The sequence below is a fragment of the Geotrypetes seraphini genome, chromosome 7, assembly GCF_902459505.1.
Source record: "Geotrypetes seraphini chromosome 7, aGeoSer1.1, whole genome shotgun sequence".
NCBI classification, from domain to species: Eukaryota; Metazoa; Chordata; class Amphibia; order Gymnophiona; family Dermophiidae; genus Geotrypetes; species Geotrypetes seraphini.
The window spans coordinates 154135997-154152201 of NC_047090.1; the positions used below are offsets into that span (position 1 = coordinate 154135997).

General features: G+C 43.2%; 1 protein-coding gene across 3 annotated transcripts in view; it reads left to right on the forward strand.

Moving 5' to 3' along the window:
- The window catches only part of AKT1 (AKT serine/threonine kinase 1), a 368034-nt gene that overhangs the window by 145650 nt on the left and 206179 nt on the right, over positions 1 to 16205 (forward strand). For all 3 annotated transcript variants that reach the window (XM_033951246.1, XM_033951247.1, XM_033951245.1), the window contains exon 4: positions 10937 to 11048. In XM_033951246.1, the coding sequence (XP_033807137.1) occupies positions 10937 to 11048 (112 nt within the window). The remainder of the gene's footprint in view (positions 1 to 10936; positions 11049 to 16205) is intronic.

Consider the following 16205-nt stretch of genomic DNA (forward strand, 5'->3'; position numbering starts at 1 on the left):
ATTTCCTTTCTCTCCCCCACATGTGCAGCATCTTTCCTCCCCTCTCACCCATCCCCTTGTGCAGTGTCTTTCTATCCCTCATTCCCATCCCCCTATGCAGTAGAACCTTTGCAGGCTGTATCCCTCCCCTCCCTCCCATCCCTTGTGCAGCAGAACCTTTGCAGCTTGTATCATTCCCTCCCTCCCATCTCTTGTGCAGCAGAACCCTTGCAGCTTGTATCCCTCTCTCCCATCCCTTCTCCTTGTCCCCTGCTGCCGCCGCGCACCCACCCACTGACCCTTCCATCTCTCCTGCCGACCACAAAATACTGTACCTTATAACAAACGGCAGCGTTGCAGCAATGTAGACAAGCTGCTTTGCAGTACCTTCTCCTGCCTATGGGTGTATGCTGTGTTGCTGATATCATCATTGATGCAGCAGAGTTACATCCGGGCAGGAAAAGACCGCAAAGCAACCTGACTACAGTGCTGTGACACTGCCGTTTGTTACAAGGTACATTATTTCTGTCGGCGGGAGAGACGGAAGGACCGGCATACAGGGAAGCGCTGCTACCGGCGACTATGGCTTATTTTTGGGGGTAGGGCTTATATTAAGACCTACCCTGAAAATACATGCTAGGTCTTATTTTCAGGGAAACACGGTATATGTTTGTTTTCTCCTGTTCAGAGTGTTATTACTATTTCATATCAGTTTTCTTAGTTCTGCCTGCCTATTTGGCAGACTGGTTTCTAAGAGGGCAGACTGGTTTCTAAGAGGGAGCTTCAGTTAATATACTATAACCAAAGTTTGGTCTCAGTCTCCACCTGCTGGTCATAGTGAGCTATTACCCATCAGTATAGAACTGTACCAGTCTAGAGAGGCTAAAAGAAAGAAAATTATCAGGTAAGAACCTAATTTATCCTTAAATAGAGTAGGAAATAAAAAAGTAGAACAAAACGTTAAAATACAATTAAGAACGTGAGAAACGTGTTCTTCTGGACCCTTGAGGGGAGTGGCAAGATGGCGGCAGTGTGAGGAGCCGAGTGAGACGCAGTAGAGAACTAACTGCCTCTGGCCACCTCAGTCGACTATTGTAAATCTTTTTAGTGCAGTTTAATGCCGCATACGAAGAGGAAAGGGATGATTAGGACCATGTCCTCGCCAGCCCTAGTGTCTACCACTGTCCAGCAGACAATGGATCGCTTCTTCTCAGCTCTGCCAGAAACTGCGCAATTTTCCAGAGTTTTGGAAAGCCCGGCACTGGGCAGAGATGAGAGAGAGTCTTCTGCCCTTTTGGGCATGGAAACATCGCTATTTCCTTTGGCAACCCTAAATCCTCCGTGTCCAGCAACCACCGGGGCGCTGGGGCAGGAGACAAGCAATCCCAGAAGTGGATACACGGGGTCTCCCAGTGAGGGCACAATGTCTGCGGGAGAACAGCTGATCTCTGCAAGCAAGAGAGAGGGGTCTACACCCTCTTCCACAGAGGCGTCCTTGAATGATATCTTGAGCATGGGCATTGGACGCCTGCGCACTCATAAAGCTGCAGTTGCCAATTAAGCTGCTAGCTTTCACTCAAGGTGTGAAAAATAACAAAAAACATAGAAAATGACGCTAACGCAAGGTTTTACCAAAATATAATTATTTATTTAGTTATTGTTTATATTTTTTCATTATGAAACTCAAAAGAATAAAGCATAGTTGCGTTAACAGTTGCGTTAGTGGGAGGTCGTTATAGTTGCCAAAATGCTGGCCTTCTGATAACGAGCTCAGCTCAATACTTCGAAACACCCCATTATATACCTTTGGCTCAGTGTGATATCATTGGCTGTGTGGGCCAATCAAAATTAACAGAGGTGGTCTTAAAAGTTAGACAAAGAAAATTCCTCTACGTTTAAAAGTTTCAGAAATTACATTTGTTCTGTTTACTTTCATTTCTGAATATACATTAACATTTTATAACATATTCAATATTCCTTTTATCATTCTTAAAACTTATTTCAGACAATTTGTCTATGTGTCAGGCAAGATGCTGAAATGTTCTAAGCCTGCTTTGAACAGCTAAGTTTCATGTTACACCGACAAACAGTGCTGAAAATTGGTCAGCCTAGGAGGAAAGGAGAAGGCAGTCAAGGAGAAGGAGGGGCTGTCCCCCTCTCCTTGAAACCTAACAGCTTCATGTTGCAGCCTCTGACTAATTATTTCCAGATATTGTATTCAGGATTTTTTCCTTTAGTGTTCTTTTTTATAAACCATTTCATTTTAAATATAGATTCTTTCATCCATCCATTCATACTTGGGCCCAACATTCATAATTCCATTCATACTCAAAGCAAGTTATATCTCAGTTTGGGATACTTCTTCCTAGCCAGCCTAAGGCACATCTGGTTCAATTAGAACCACGTTGCTAGAAGCGGGAACCTGAACAAAGACTTGGGACATAGGCTGATCACAAAATGGAGTACAAGACACAGAAAGACAAAAAAACCAAAATGGAGTCCATGTATATCCTGATTTCCTTTATGATCTAGCCTAATAGCAAAGTACATAAAAAGAATATTATTATACTTTCCCTTAATATTAATCTGTAGTGTGTTTTTCTGGCCTTGACTACATCCATAATCAGATTTTTATTTTTATTCACCAGTTTTTTCTACGCTTCTATTGGGTGTGGCCTTAACTGACACATATGCTTGTATCTAACTAGAGTTACCCAGAATCATACGAAAAACAGGCCCTTTTGTAGAAAAATTCTACGAAAATACTGCACTATCATGTCCTGATGTCCATTCCATTACCGTCCCAAAGACATCACCCCCTACTGCCTACGAGCCACTACTGCTCAATCTGGATGCTCCATCAACGTATGGAGACCAAAATGACAAAATCAATGGAAGAGGTAACTAAAATAATAGATAAACTTGATTCTTTAACTAAAACTGTTGACTTAATGAAAATGGATTTTGCAGGCAAAGCCAAGCAAATGCAGGATGATATACACCAGTGGGTCCCAACCCTGTCCTGGAGGACCACTAGGCCAATCGGGTTTTCAGGCTAGCCCTAATGAATATGCATGGAGCAGATTTGCATGCCTGTCAATTCCATTAAATGCAAATCTCTCTCATGCATATTCATTAGGGCTAGCCTGAAAACCTGATTGTCCTGGTGGTCCTCCAGGTCAGGGTTGGGAATCACTGATATACACCATATGCAGCAGTTTAAGATAGCAACAATCAAGGATAATACCGTAATACATAGGAAATTGGAACAGTTTGAAAATTTTAACAGACATTTAAATCTTCGCTTTCTAAATTTTCTACTGATCCTGGGTATGTTACCTCTAGATTTATTAAAAAGGTATTTGATTGAAAATCAAAAAATTTCCCCAAATAGTATCCCTCCAGTAAATAAGATTTATTATTTGCCAAATAAAAAGATTCCTAAACTAAACTAAACCTTAAGTTTGTATACCGCATCATCTCCACAGAAGTGGAGCTCGACACGGTTTACTGGAATTAATATAGAAAGGAACTCCAATGGAAAGAAGAAGGGCTTAGTAAAAAAAGAAAGAAAGAGGGGACTTAGTATAATGGAGAGGGAGGGAGTAGTTACATTTTAGAGAAAAGCCAAGTTTTCAAATGTTTTCGGAAGCGTTGGAGGGCGGTCTAACTCCGAAGAGGGGCAGTAAAGCTGTTCCACAGCTCAGTGATCCTGAAGAGGAGGGATTAGCCATCCGCCTCCTACACAACCTCAACTACCGCGATTCCATCTCCCCGGCACTCCATGCTGAACACTGGCTCCCAATTAGCCAACGCTGTACTTTCAAAGCCCTAACAATTGCCCACAAGAGAATCTACTCCACCACCCCCTCCTACATAAAATCCAAACTTCCCATCTACAACCCCACTCGCACCCTCCGCTCAAAGTCAGAGACACGCCTATGCGTCCCCCCCGGAAGATCCCTGCTCACAGAAACTGCCCACAAACGATCCTACAGCCACTTCATTCCACACCTCTGGAACCAACTTCCCCCCCAACTTAGACAACAGAACTCATTATTAGCATTCCGTAAATCGGTAAAGACCCTCCTCTTCAATTAAAGATCTCCTCTGTCTCTCCCCCCCTTAAGCCCCACCCTCCACTCTCCTATCTCCTTCCCGAAATTCCAGTATGACCCTCTCTTACTCTATCCACTAAAAATTTGCATCTATATGCTTATAACTTTCCATGTCCCATGTTTTCCTGTATGGGATATGCCTTTTAAAGAGGGGAAGGATAGTGAAACCCCCCACATTATAGAAAAAACGGAACTTTTCCTGAAAATAATCAGAAAAACTTCCGTTTTCGCTATAATGGAGGTTTCCAACCCCCTGAATCCCCCTTCAACAGCAGCGCGAACACTAACCAATAAAGTGGGGGGGTTGCCACCCCAAACCCCCCGTCAGAGCTCTTTAAAAATTTTATTTTTTCCCCGCGCGCTTCTGTTTTGCGCCGAATTGTCAGCGCGCTGACGTCTTGCGCTCCACTGTCTATGAACCAACACTGATAGAGCTACTCTCTTGGTGTCATTTGTATTTGAGCAGGACGTTAATATAATTTTGAAACTATACTTTAATAACTCTCAAAAATTGTTCGGGGAACAGAAAATATGGGTATATCCTGATGTTGCTAAGACCATCCAAGAACGAAGGAAAGACTTTCTATCTTTACGTCAAGAGACAATTAAGTTGGGTGCTACATTCCTTTTGGCATATCCCTGTAAGTGCCTGGTTAGGTATCTGGGAATCAAGTATATTTTTTTTCTCTCCAGACCACTTGAAGGAGTTTATAGATGTTAAGAAGATCATCAAGGGACTTTTTGAAGTAATGTAGTTTAGATCAGTGTTCTGTAACCTTTTGACACCTATGGATAGGTGGAAATTAAATAATTATTTTGTGGACTGGCACCGGTCCAAGGACCAGCAGTTAAACACTGGGCTAAGTCGTGGGCCAGACCTCACCCATCTCCACCCAATCTTCGCCCCAGACCCCTTCCCCATAAAAGTACTAATTGTAACACCATTTTTTCCATTCATTTTTCATATATACACACTCACAATATAATCATATTAACAACACATAATGGTTAAAGCACCCTGTATGCTTCTCAATATTCATTCCTACCAGAACACAGATAACCCCATGCAAATACAGGACATTTGACATTTAAAACCCCAGCTTTTATTTATAAAGTTTTATTTCCTTATACTTCATCTAGATTATTGAGGTGAAATGATCAACATTTATTGGTCATTCCCTCTCTTAAATTATTAACACACGGCGGCAATCTATTTTTTCAGTCACGGCTCATCATTCCTGGAATGTCCTTCCAATTTATTTAAGAGAGGAAAAGAATTTCGAAAAATTTAAGAGCCAACCCAAGGGTTTTCTTTTTAAAGATGCATTCAATAATTAAATGAATTGCTTATGGCTCTTAATCTGTCTTTAGATTTTTTTTGATAGTTTTCATTTCCCTTTCCTGTTTTTAACCCTAATTGTTTTTCTTTATAACCAGATTGTATTTCTTTCCTAGTTTTCCTTGTGTTTGATTGTTTGTGCAAGTTGACTTATTAATATGTTTTAGTAGATTTAGCACTTGTCAGTTATGTTTGCTTAGAAATCGGAATAGGTGATTAATCAAATTTCATAATAAACTTGAAACTATACAAACAAACCCTAAGATGCAAGACTCTGCTGCAGTACAACCCCAGAGGAAAAGAAACAAATACATTTCTTCCTGAACAGACAGCAGATGTAAATCAATCACTAAATTAAAAAATAAAATCATTCCGCCTACCATTGTTGTCTCCCTCACTCCATGCTGTGCCTTGTGTTCTGGCCTGCTCCCGCCTGGCCGTTTTATGGCGCCCCCCGATGTTATCTTCAGGCAGGCTCTCTCTTCCTTAGTGCTGCATTGCGGTTCATCGCACATCCCATGCTTCATTTGGAAGCCTTCCCTCTGTTGCGACAGAGAGAAGACTTCCGGTTCAGGCGCAGGTCGCGTGTTGGAGCCTCTACCTGCCTGCAGCACTGAGGAAGAGGGAGCTGGCCCGAAGACAACACCGCATCGAATGTACTGTGGACCGGCGGCTGAAGAGCACTGTCTGGGGCCCGAGGTACGTGCCGGCATTGTGGACCTGCAGGAAATTTCTGCGGACCGGCACTGGTCCACGGACCGGCAGTTGAAGAACACTGGTTTAGATATCATTAAGCCTTTCTTCTGAAAAATTTATACTTAAGTTCTTCTCTTATATAGCTTGACCACTCTCCTCAACATTGTGGTCTAAGAAAGGGATTATGATTGGTTTATATTGTAGGAATTATTTTCTTAAATGTTCTGAATTGATTTCCTTCCCTGTGTTCAATGATGCAAGATTTATTCTTGTGAAGTTTAATGTAAAATTAGAAATAAATAATAATAATAATAATAAAAAGGTTGGGGAAAGGGATGAATAATATGGTAGGGGACAAAACAGAGAATTTAGTTCTGCCCACACTAATTTCATAAAGCCAGAAATGCAACTTTCGAAAAAGGTTGTTGTCAAATGGAAGTAAATTAAGAGCTGAAGGCCAAAGAGAAATAGTATGAAGAAACGCTTAGAGCGAGTACCAGAGCTGACCTATTCTAAATTAATACAGGAAATAGTGAAGTGGTCAAAGAAGGATGAGCTTGTGAACTGGGAAAAGACCACTGAAAATACTTAATAAAGCTAAATCTGAGGCTATGTTCAGAAGTGCTAGCATGGAAGACCAGTAGCTAAAGAATTGAAAGTAATGAGGCAAATGATGTCCGAGTTGATGGAGAATAAACAGCAACCGCAAATAGGATGTGGTGATGGGAGATTGATTCAGCAGATTCAATATAATAGAGCAATGTTTCTCAATTTTTTCAAGCCAAGTACCCCCTAAGCCTAATAAATACCAACTGAGTACCCCCGCCCAAGCTTTGCCCCAAACCCACCCAAACTCCGCCCCAGACCCACCTAAACTCCACCTGACTCCACCCTTATAATAGTACTATTTGTAATGCAATTTCTTCCATCCATTTTTCACATGTTAACCATAAAATTAAAAAAGCACACTGTACGCAGAGAAAATGTTAATTATAATTTATTTTCTGAGTTTTTTCAAAGAGGTCATGACAGATGACTTTAAAATATGCAATGTCACCTCAGTAACAATTATAGAAAAATAGACAGCAGATATAAATTCTAAAAACAGACACATTTTGATCAGTAAATTGAAAATAAAATAATTTTTCCTACCTTTGTTGTCTGGTGATTTCATGAGTCTCTGGTTGCACTTCCTTCTGACTGTGCATCCAGTATTTTTTTCTGCCTCTTGCATGTTTCCTCTCCTCCAGACTTCATTCCATTCCCCAAACATCTCTTTGTCAATGAACCCAACTTTTTCTTCCTCTCTCCTTGCCTACATCCCCCCACTGAATTCACTGCTGCAAATTTCTCCCTGTCTCCCCGCCCCACCCCCGAAGCTGACCTTCCACCCGACATGCTCCATTCCCTTCCCCCCACCACCGCAGCAGCAGCAACAGGGATGGGCCAGGCGTGTGCAGCGACTGCACGCAGCCAGCCCACAAGCCTCCCCCCTCCTTGACATCAATTCTGATGTTGGAGAGAAGGTTCTGGGCCAGACAGGCAGGGGAGGTTTTTCTGCGAAATACCCTTATATAAAGAATTACAATAGTCCAATTTTGAGATTGAGGGAGTGAACCAGTATATTTAAAGAGGTGTGGTCTAGGCATCTTGCGAGAGAATGGATCATACACAATTTGAGAGAACTGTTTTTAACCACAGTGCTGATTTAGTTATGGTAATTCAATTATTGGTCAATTATTACTCCTAATATTTTTACTGATGAAACCATTTAAAGTGGGGTATTTTTAATACAAATCAGAGAGGACAGTGATATGTTGTCTTTCCTTGGAAAGAGTAAAGTTTTGGTTTTGAGGGCACTACACAAACGTGTTCATTTAACCATTGGCTTATGCTACCTAGTTTTTGGTTGATATCTATTTTGGAAATGTTTGTTGGATCTAGGGGTGGAGAAACTGAATGTCGTTAGCTTAGGCAAATACAGAAAAACTGGTGGATTGATACAACATCAGAAGTGGGGCTAAATAAATGTTGAACAAAAGTGGAGAAAGAATGGACCCTTGGGGAATTCCATGATTGTTTATGTAAATTTTGGATGTTGAACTATTAAATATCACTTTGGAGGTGTGGTTTGACAAATAGGATCGATGATAGTCTGTTTAGTGGGTTGATAGTATCAAACGCAGCTGATAAGTCGAGTGAAGCAAGTATGACAGATTGATGATCAAGAAAGTATAAAATAGTAGTTGTTAGGCCAAGTAAAGAGTGTGTAGTTGAAAGATGTTTGACCTTTTTGTCTTTTTTTTTCTTTTCTACCTCAGTCCACTCAAATTGTGTCCTCTTTCTCCCTTCTCTTTACTTTTCAGTTTCCTATCTTCAGTGTACTCCCCATTTACCATATTTTTTACCCACTGTAATTGCTAACCTCTGTTCATTTCCCTGCCATCCCCACCACTTTGTTATGGTGCTATATTCCTAGCTTCTCCCTCCCATCACTCATCCTGCTCAGTATCTGCTACCTCTTTCTCTTCTCCCCAACCTCAGTCTGAAATCTTCCTGTTTCTTCTACTCCACCCCCTAGCAGCATTTTCTTTTCCTTCCTGTCATTATTCAGCATTTCTCTCTCCCCTCCTTCCCATTGTACAGCATCTTAATGCCCTTCTGCACCTAGATCTAATTTCTCTCTCCCCCCCCTCCTGCATGGTATTTCTTCCTCCTCCATCCCAACATTTTTCTCTCATCCCTTCTCCCCATGCACTTCTGCCGCTCTCTTCCCCATGCTGTCTCCCCCTCTCTTCTCTCCACCGCAGTGTTCAACATTTCTCCCCCTCATATCTCACCCCCTATGTAACTCTACATCCTTCTCCTTTACCATGTCCAACAATTCTCCCTCCCCCATATGCATAATCTCTCCCCCCATATGCATAATCTCTCCGTCCCCTCTTCCCTATGTCCCAACAGTTTTCCTCTCTCCATCCTCTGCCTTTGCATAATTTCTCACTCCTTTCTCATCTTCCCTTAACAGGCAGATGTCTTCAAAGCCATGGGCAGCGATTCCGACACACTGCCAGTGGCTGACCCAATAGCCTATCCTCTTATGGCACAAACTTGTCAGAAAGAAGGCTTCTGGGTCAGCTGCCAGCAGTGTGTCAGAATAGCTGGCCGTGGCATTGAAGACATCTGCCTATTAGGGCATAGAGCGACTGCGGCTGTGCTGTAATCCAAGGGAGGAGAAGGATGCAGTACTTGGACAGCCCTGGGCAGGTACACTCCTGCAGGAACTATTTCCATGCCTGTGGGAATCCCTTTAAACCCGGAGGGGATCCCCACAGGTTTCCCAGCTACTTCCTAGTGTAGGATAACCATTGTGACAGTTCGATCAGACAGTACTGCAGGACTTGTTTGGTGTCTAAAAGTTAGATTCACCTTCCTTTGACAAGTTTGTTTCAGGCTACACCTTTACAACCAGTTTGTATATAATTTCAGGTTGGTTGGTTTCAAGACCTTGATATTTTGAGTTTCTATTGTGCTAACATTATTTTTGGTGAGCCTGTTAGTTAGAGGTTCCCATATCTCTGGCTTACTTGTTATCAGAGAAAGCAAAGTTACTCACCTGAGGGCAGCAGTCCAAGTATTCTCACATACCCTTCCATTTCCCCTAGGAATTGTCTTACTTAGCTATGTCATTTGAATAAGAGACCCATGCATCGAGCTGGAAGGCATCCACATGTGCATGTTGGGATGCTGCTAGAACTTAAAGCATTACTTGCTAGACTGTGCCCACACCAGACTCCATTGGATGACACCATCCATATGTGAGAATACCTAGCCTGCTGTCCTTAGAGAATACCTGCTACAGGTGAGTAGATGGATAAAGTGAAACTAACATGTTTCCCTGAAAATAAGACAATGTCTTATATTAATTTTGGGCTCAAAAAACGCACTAGGTCTTATTTTCGGGGTAGGTCTTATTTTTTTCATGTACAATGATCATCTCTCCCTTCCACCCCAATTCTTCCTTTCCTTTCCTTTCTCTCCCCCACATGTGTAGCATCTTTTCTCCCCTCTCACCCATCCCCTTGTGCAGCAGAACACTTGCCCATCTTCTATCCCTCCCTTCCGTGCAGCCGAACCCTTGAGCAGCCCCCCTACCCCCGCCACGTAACCGAACACCTGCTGACCCTATCAACCTTCCCTCTCTCCCTCCCATCCGAACCTCGCCAACCGCAAGATCTACATACCTCCCTGCAAAGAGCAGGGTCAGCAGCATTTTAAACAGGCTGCTTCGCGGCCTTCTCCCACCAGGGCATTCCATGTTCCGCATTGTTGATGACATCATCAGTGATGCTGCAGAGGGAATGCCCCGCTGGGAGCAGGCTGTGAAGCAGCCTGTTTAGAGTGCTGCCGACTCTGCTCTTTGTAGATCTCGCGGTCAGAGAGTTGGTGGGGTTTGGATGGGAGAGATGAAAAGATGGGAGGGTTAGCGGGGGTTCAGCTGCGTGGTGGGGGCAGAGGCAGCGGGGTCAGGGGGAAGTGCTACTGCTAGCGAATCGAGGGACTAGGGCTTATTTTTGGAGTAGGGCTTATATTAAGATGTATTCCGAAAATCATGCTAGGGCTAATTTTCGGGGTAGGTCTTATTTTCGGGGAAACACGGTAATTATAGTAGTACTGCACTGAATATCTACATAATCATTTAGTGCTGCCACCAGGAAATGGTTCCCTCACCCCTTGTTACAGCTCATTTTTTATATGAATACATTTAAATTCATTTATACGCTAATATTTTCCCTAACTGTAATAGAATGTCAGCTGATGAAGACTGAACGACCAAAACCAAACACCTTCATCATTCGATGTCTCCAGTGGACCACAGTAATTGAGAGAACGTTTCATGTGGATACCCCAGAGGAGCGGTATGTTCATGGTTTTAATCTAATTGTATAGACTGCTTAATCCCAACCTTTATTCTAAAGCAGTTTACAAAAGAGAATGAATTACAGTAAGGAAGAGAAGTTAAGACTGCTTACAAAAAATTACATAGGGCGATAGCTGGATTAGAAAAGATGGTAATGCATTCCAAATATAAACTTCTTGATAGAAATAAGACCTTTCATAAATCCTTGTGTATCAAATAGATTTACGGACGTGGAGATGATGCGGTATACAAACCTAAGAATTAGATTAGATTAGATTTAAATGATGTAAAATGTAGAATCCTTAGTTATATTTTAATCGAGACAAACATCTAATCTGATGAAGACAGAACAGAATAGAAAGAAGCTCAAGCTGTACTTTCCTGAATATTAAAAACAAAACTTCTAATTTAAATTCCACGTAGGCTTTCAATGGCAGCCAGTGATGGGAATGCAAAATGTGTAATGTATAAATCATAACATTTTTGTCTAAAGATTAGCTTAGCCACTGTGTGCTGGTAGTTGGATTCTTTTCACTAAAGTAGCAGTAATCCATCTGAGATGAGATTAGTGGCCTGCACCAATATAGCAAAGTGAACATTCTATCTATATATTTGAAAAATTTGGCATACTGCCATTCAGTTCATCAAGGCGGTGAAAAATTAAAAGCAAAATCAATAGAACATAATAAAACAGTACTGATACAGAATCCAAATATCCAGGCAGTAAAAGAAAAACATTTTTGGCTTGAAATGTACAGTAGGACCCCCATATCCACTGGTAATAGTATCCAAGACCTAGCATGGTTATATGATTTACCATGGCCCAAGCACTGAGTTTCCTCCTGCACTCTATCATCTGGTGCCCAGGGCCCCATCCCCCCAACGTATCTCCTCAAATCTTCACCAGTAGCAAGCTCCCTCTTTGATGTCACTTTCTGAATGTGTCCTCAGAAGGAGGAAGCTCAGGCTAGCGTGAGCTTCTGATGAAGATTTGAGGAGGTACATTTGGGGTGGGTTTTGGGGTAGAGTATGGGGTAAACGCTTGGTGCCATGGTAAACTACGAACAGTTAAAACCGTGGATACAGAATCCACGGATATGGGGCCCTCCTGTATGTGAATGCACAGTAGTTAATCCTAAAACAAACATACAGTAGACTCTGTTAACCGGCACCCATGAGGATTGGTAGATGCCAGATAAATGTAGTTGCTTGTACAATCCCTCTTTATTCTGGACTGCTGGAAGTTGTGCACCTTGAGCAGCCAAGGTCTGTAGGATCTTCAATTAACCAAAATTCAGCCCCTCCTACTGTGCTTATCTCCTGGAGAATGCTCCCTGGACACCAGTTTTGTATTCCTACAAGCTAAGCTGTAGGAGCTCATCTCTTCTTCTTGTGTTTCTTTTCTTTAAATTTTAGTGTATTAATTTGATCTTTTTTGCGGGCTTGCCCTAGTGCTGTGGAAATACCCTGCGGGGACATCCTTTTGGTGGGAGATTGCAGACTTTGGAGCAAAGTCTGCATCTGGAGGGTTACCTGCTATTGCAGTAAGCCGCCCGGACAGCCTGCACGTCAAATCGAGGCTCCGGGATCAGGAGCTAGCTCACCTCGGGTTCGTCCACTAAGGGATGGAGCGCATGTTGCGCGGTTCCATGGAGGCTTGCCCTGGACCAGACTGCGTACCTTTCCTGTGTAGTCCATAGGTGTTGTAAGTCACTGACCGAGATGACCGGGCAGGTGAAGCAGTCAGAAGTCTTGAAATCCAGTTCTCCCAGCTTCCTGAGGCTTGAGATCGCACTGCATGCTGTTTCATGCCTACCATTTCTCTCTTACAGCACAGAGCACAGTGATTAGCTGTTTGCCTGCCTGATTTGGCGATTTTGGGAGGGGGGGTCATAAAAAGGAGTTTCTGGGTGGTTTCCCTGCATGCCCTACCCCCCTCTAAAATTGCAAAATCGCTGTTTTACAGAGTTCCCTATGTTTTTCCCAGGCTATTTTAGAGCAAAATCAGCACTCGCGGTGGCCATCTTGGATTTTTTCTAAACTTTTAAAAAGTATAATTTTTATACTTAGAAGCTTCGTTTTTGCTCCAAACTTCTCAGATGGCCTTGGGACATGATGGCATGAATTCATGCCTCATTTGCAGTGGATGGCTGTCGGATTCACAGCCGTGTTTCTTGTGCGCCGAGGCCCGTGAGGGGGGCAAGGTGTGCGCTGATTCCAGTCTGAAGAAGCCCTTCTTGGATCTACTGCTGCATGCACTGCAAAAATTGCACCTGGAGACCCTCAGAAGAGTGATGGTGGCGTTTTGGTGAAACGCAAGCTCAGTTCCGGTGAAATATCTCATAAATTTAAGCACTCTACATCTGAGGCACACAGAGCAGCCCTTGCTGGGGGAGATCCCCCCCCCCCCAAATTCATGTACTGTATATGATATATTAGGCATACTGGTATAAAAAGTCCATGCCTGTGGGTCCCCTCAGAAGCCAACCCAATCTGCTGGTTCTTCTCCTCTGATGGACGCGTCTGTTCCTGTGCTCAAAGACAGAACCCCGGAACGGAGATGGATGATGCTTGCCATCAAATTGGTATCGCTTTCCAGCTCCCTGCTTTCTCAGGGCACCTCGGGGGCATCCGCTGATGTGGATTACCTAGCTGACCTTTGTGATCAGGATTTGTGTGTCTCCTGAGATCTAGTGGACGATCCCCTCGTTTGCAGATTCTTCAAGCCTAATAGTCTTGAGGTTCTCATTTCAGATTTCCTGCGGGAAATCACTCTCTGCCTCATTTCCTGATAATCCGGATCTGGTCTGGATTCTTTTGGAGGTATGGAATAACCGTTTGGGTCCCCTTAAATGTGCCCGGACCATGGCAAAGCTTTACCCCATGGCGCCTGTGTTTTAGAAGTGCAAAGTCCTTACATGGTTCAAAAAGTTTCTTGAATCAAGACTATACGAGGTTAGATTCAATGATACATTCTCTACTACTTGGAAAAATCCTTGTAGACTCCCACAGGGTTCCCCACTCTCTCCTACACTCTTTAATGTGTATTGTCCTCATTGGGCCGTTTATTGAGTAATTTAGGTTTAAAATTCTTCAGTTATGCAGATGACATCACTATAGTCATCCCATGCTGTGGAGCTCTATCCAACAGCATCCAATCTATTGAGTCGGTACTACTTTTAATGGAGACATGGGAATTTAAACTTAAACTAAATCAGGATAAAACTAATTTTTTTTTTTTTTTTTTGCAACATCTCAACAGATTCTTTTTGAACCAGCAATTAAGATTAATTCAGTATCTTATACATTAAATCCTACAATTAAAATACATAGACTTTGGTCAAGAATGACTCCCAAGTATGAAGAATCGGATTGACACAGTGGTCCAGAAAGGATATTACACTTTATGGAAGTTACGTACTATTAGACCCTATCTTGAGACTGCTGCTTTCAAAACTCTTGTTCAATCAACTGGTGTTGGAACCAACAAGGGATCAGGCAATACTGGACCTGATACTTACCAATGGAGAAAGTGTCACAGAGGTCTCGGTGGGCGACACATTGGCCTCCAGTGACCACAACATGGTATGGTTCAATATCAGGAAAGGTTTCACTAAATCTACTACACTAACCAAAGTCCTCAAATTCAAGGACACAAATTTCAAAGAAATGGGAGACTTCGTTCACCAGGCGCTACAAAGCCAAGAAGAAACCGATAACGTGGAAGACATGTGGTCGACTTTGAAAGCAACCATACAAGAAGCAACAAACCGCTATGTAAAATCAGTAAGTAAACGGCGAAGGAACAATAAGCCACAGTGGTTTACTGTGTAGATCTCGGACGTGGCCGAAGAAAAAAAGCATTCATCTCTTACAAACAATCAGGGAAGCAGGACTCTAGAGCAGACTACCTGGCCAAATCAAAAGCCGTCAAAACAGCAGTCAGGGAGGCTAAATTCCTCATGGAGGAGTCTCTAGCAAAGAACATCCAGAAGGGAGATAAATCCTTCTTCAGGTATATCAGTGATAGAAGAAAAAACTCAGGCGGGATTGTACGTCTTAGGAAACCAGACGGAGACTATGTGGAAAAGGATTCGGAAAAAGCCCAACTATTAAATGAATACTTCTGCTCAGTCTTCACCCGAGAAGCGCCAGGGCTCGGCCCTCAGCTACAGACAAGGGTTGGCTCAGTTGACCCGTTTAGTAACTTTGAGTTTACGCCCAGCAGTGTCTACGGTGAGCTGTCAAAGCTCAAGGTTAACAAAGCAATGGGGCCGGACAACCTGCACCCCAGGGTGCTTAGGGAGCTGAGTGATGTCTTGGCGGAGCCACTGTCCGCGCTCTTCAACCTCTCCCTTAGTACAGGCAGCGTCCCGTTGGACTGGAGGACGGCTAACGTCATTCCACTCCACAAGAAAGGCTCAAAGATGGAGACAGCAAACTACAGACCAGTGAGTCTAACATCGATAGTGAGCAAACTAATGGAAACTCTAATCAAACACCAATTAGATAAGATCCTGGATGAGGAGAATCTACGGGATCCCCGACAACATGGATTTACTAAGGGGAGATCCTGCCAATCCAACCTGATCAGCTTCTTTGACTGGGTAACGGGGAAGCTGGATATAGGGGAGTCCCTGGACATCGTGTACCTGGACTTTAGCAAAGCATTCGATAGCGTACCACACCGCAGGTTACTGAGCAAGATGAGTTCTATAGGATTAGGTAACACATTGACGAAATGGGTTGGGAGCTGGCTTGGAGGTAGGCTCCAAAGGGTGGTGGTGAACGGCACCCCCTCCGAAATGACGGAGGTGATTAGTGGAGTACCACAGGGCTCAGTCTTGGGCCCAATCCTATTCAACATCTTTATAAGAGACTTGGCAGAAGGGCTTCGAGGTAAAATAACATTATTCGCCGATGACGCCAAACTGAGTAATGTAGTGGGCAAATGCACAACAGACGAAGATTCAGTGCCCGACAACATGATGCACGACCTACTCCTACTGGAGCGATGGTCTAGGACATGGCAACTCAACTTCAATGCCAAAAAATGCAAAGTTATGCACCTGGGCAGCCAGAATCCATGCAAGTCTTATACCCTTAATGGCGAGATCCTAGCAAAAACGGTAACAGAACGAGACTTGGGGGTAAT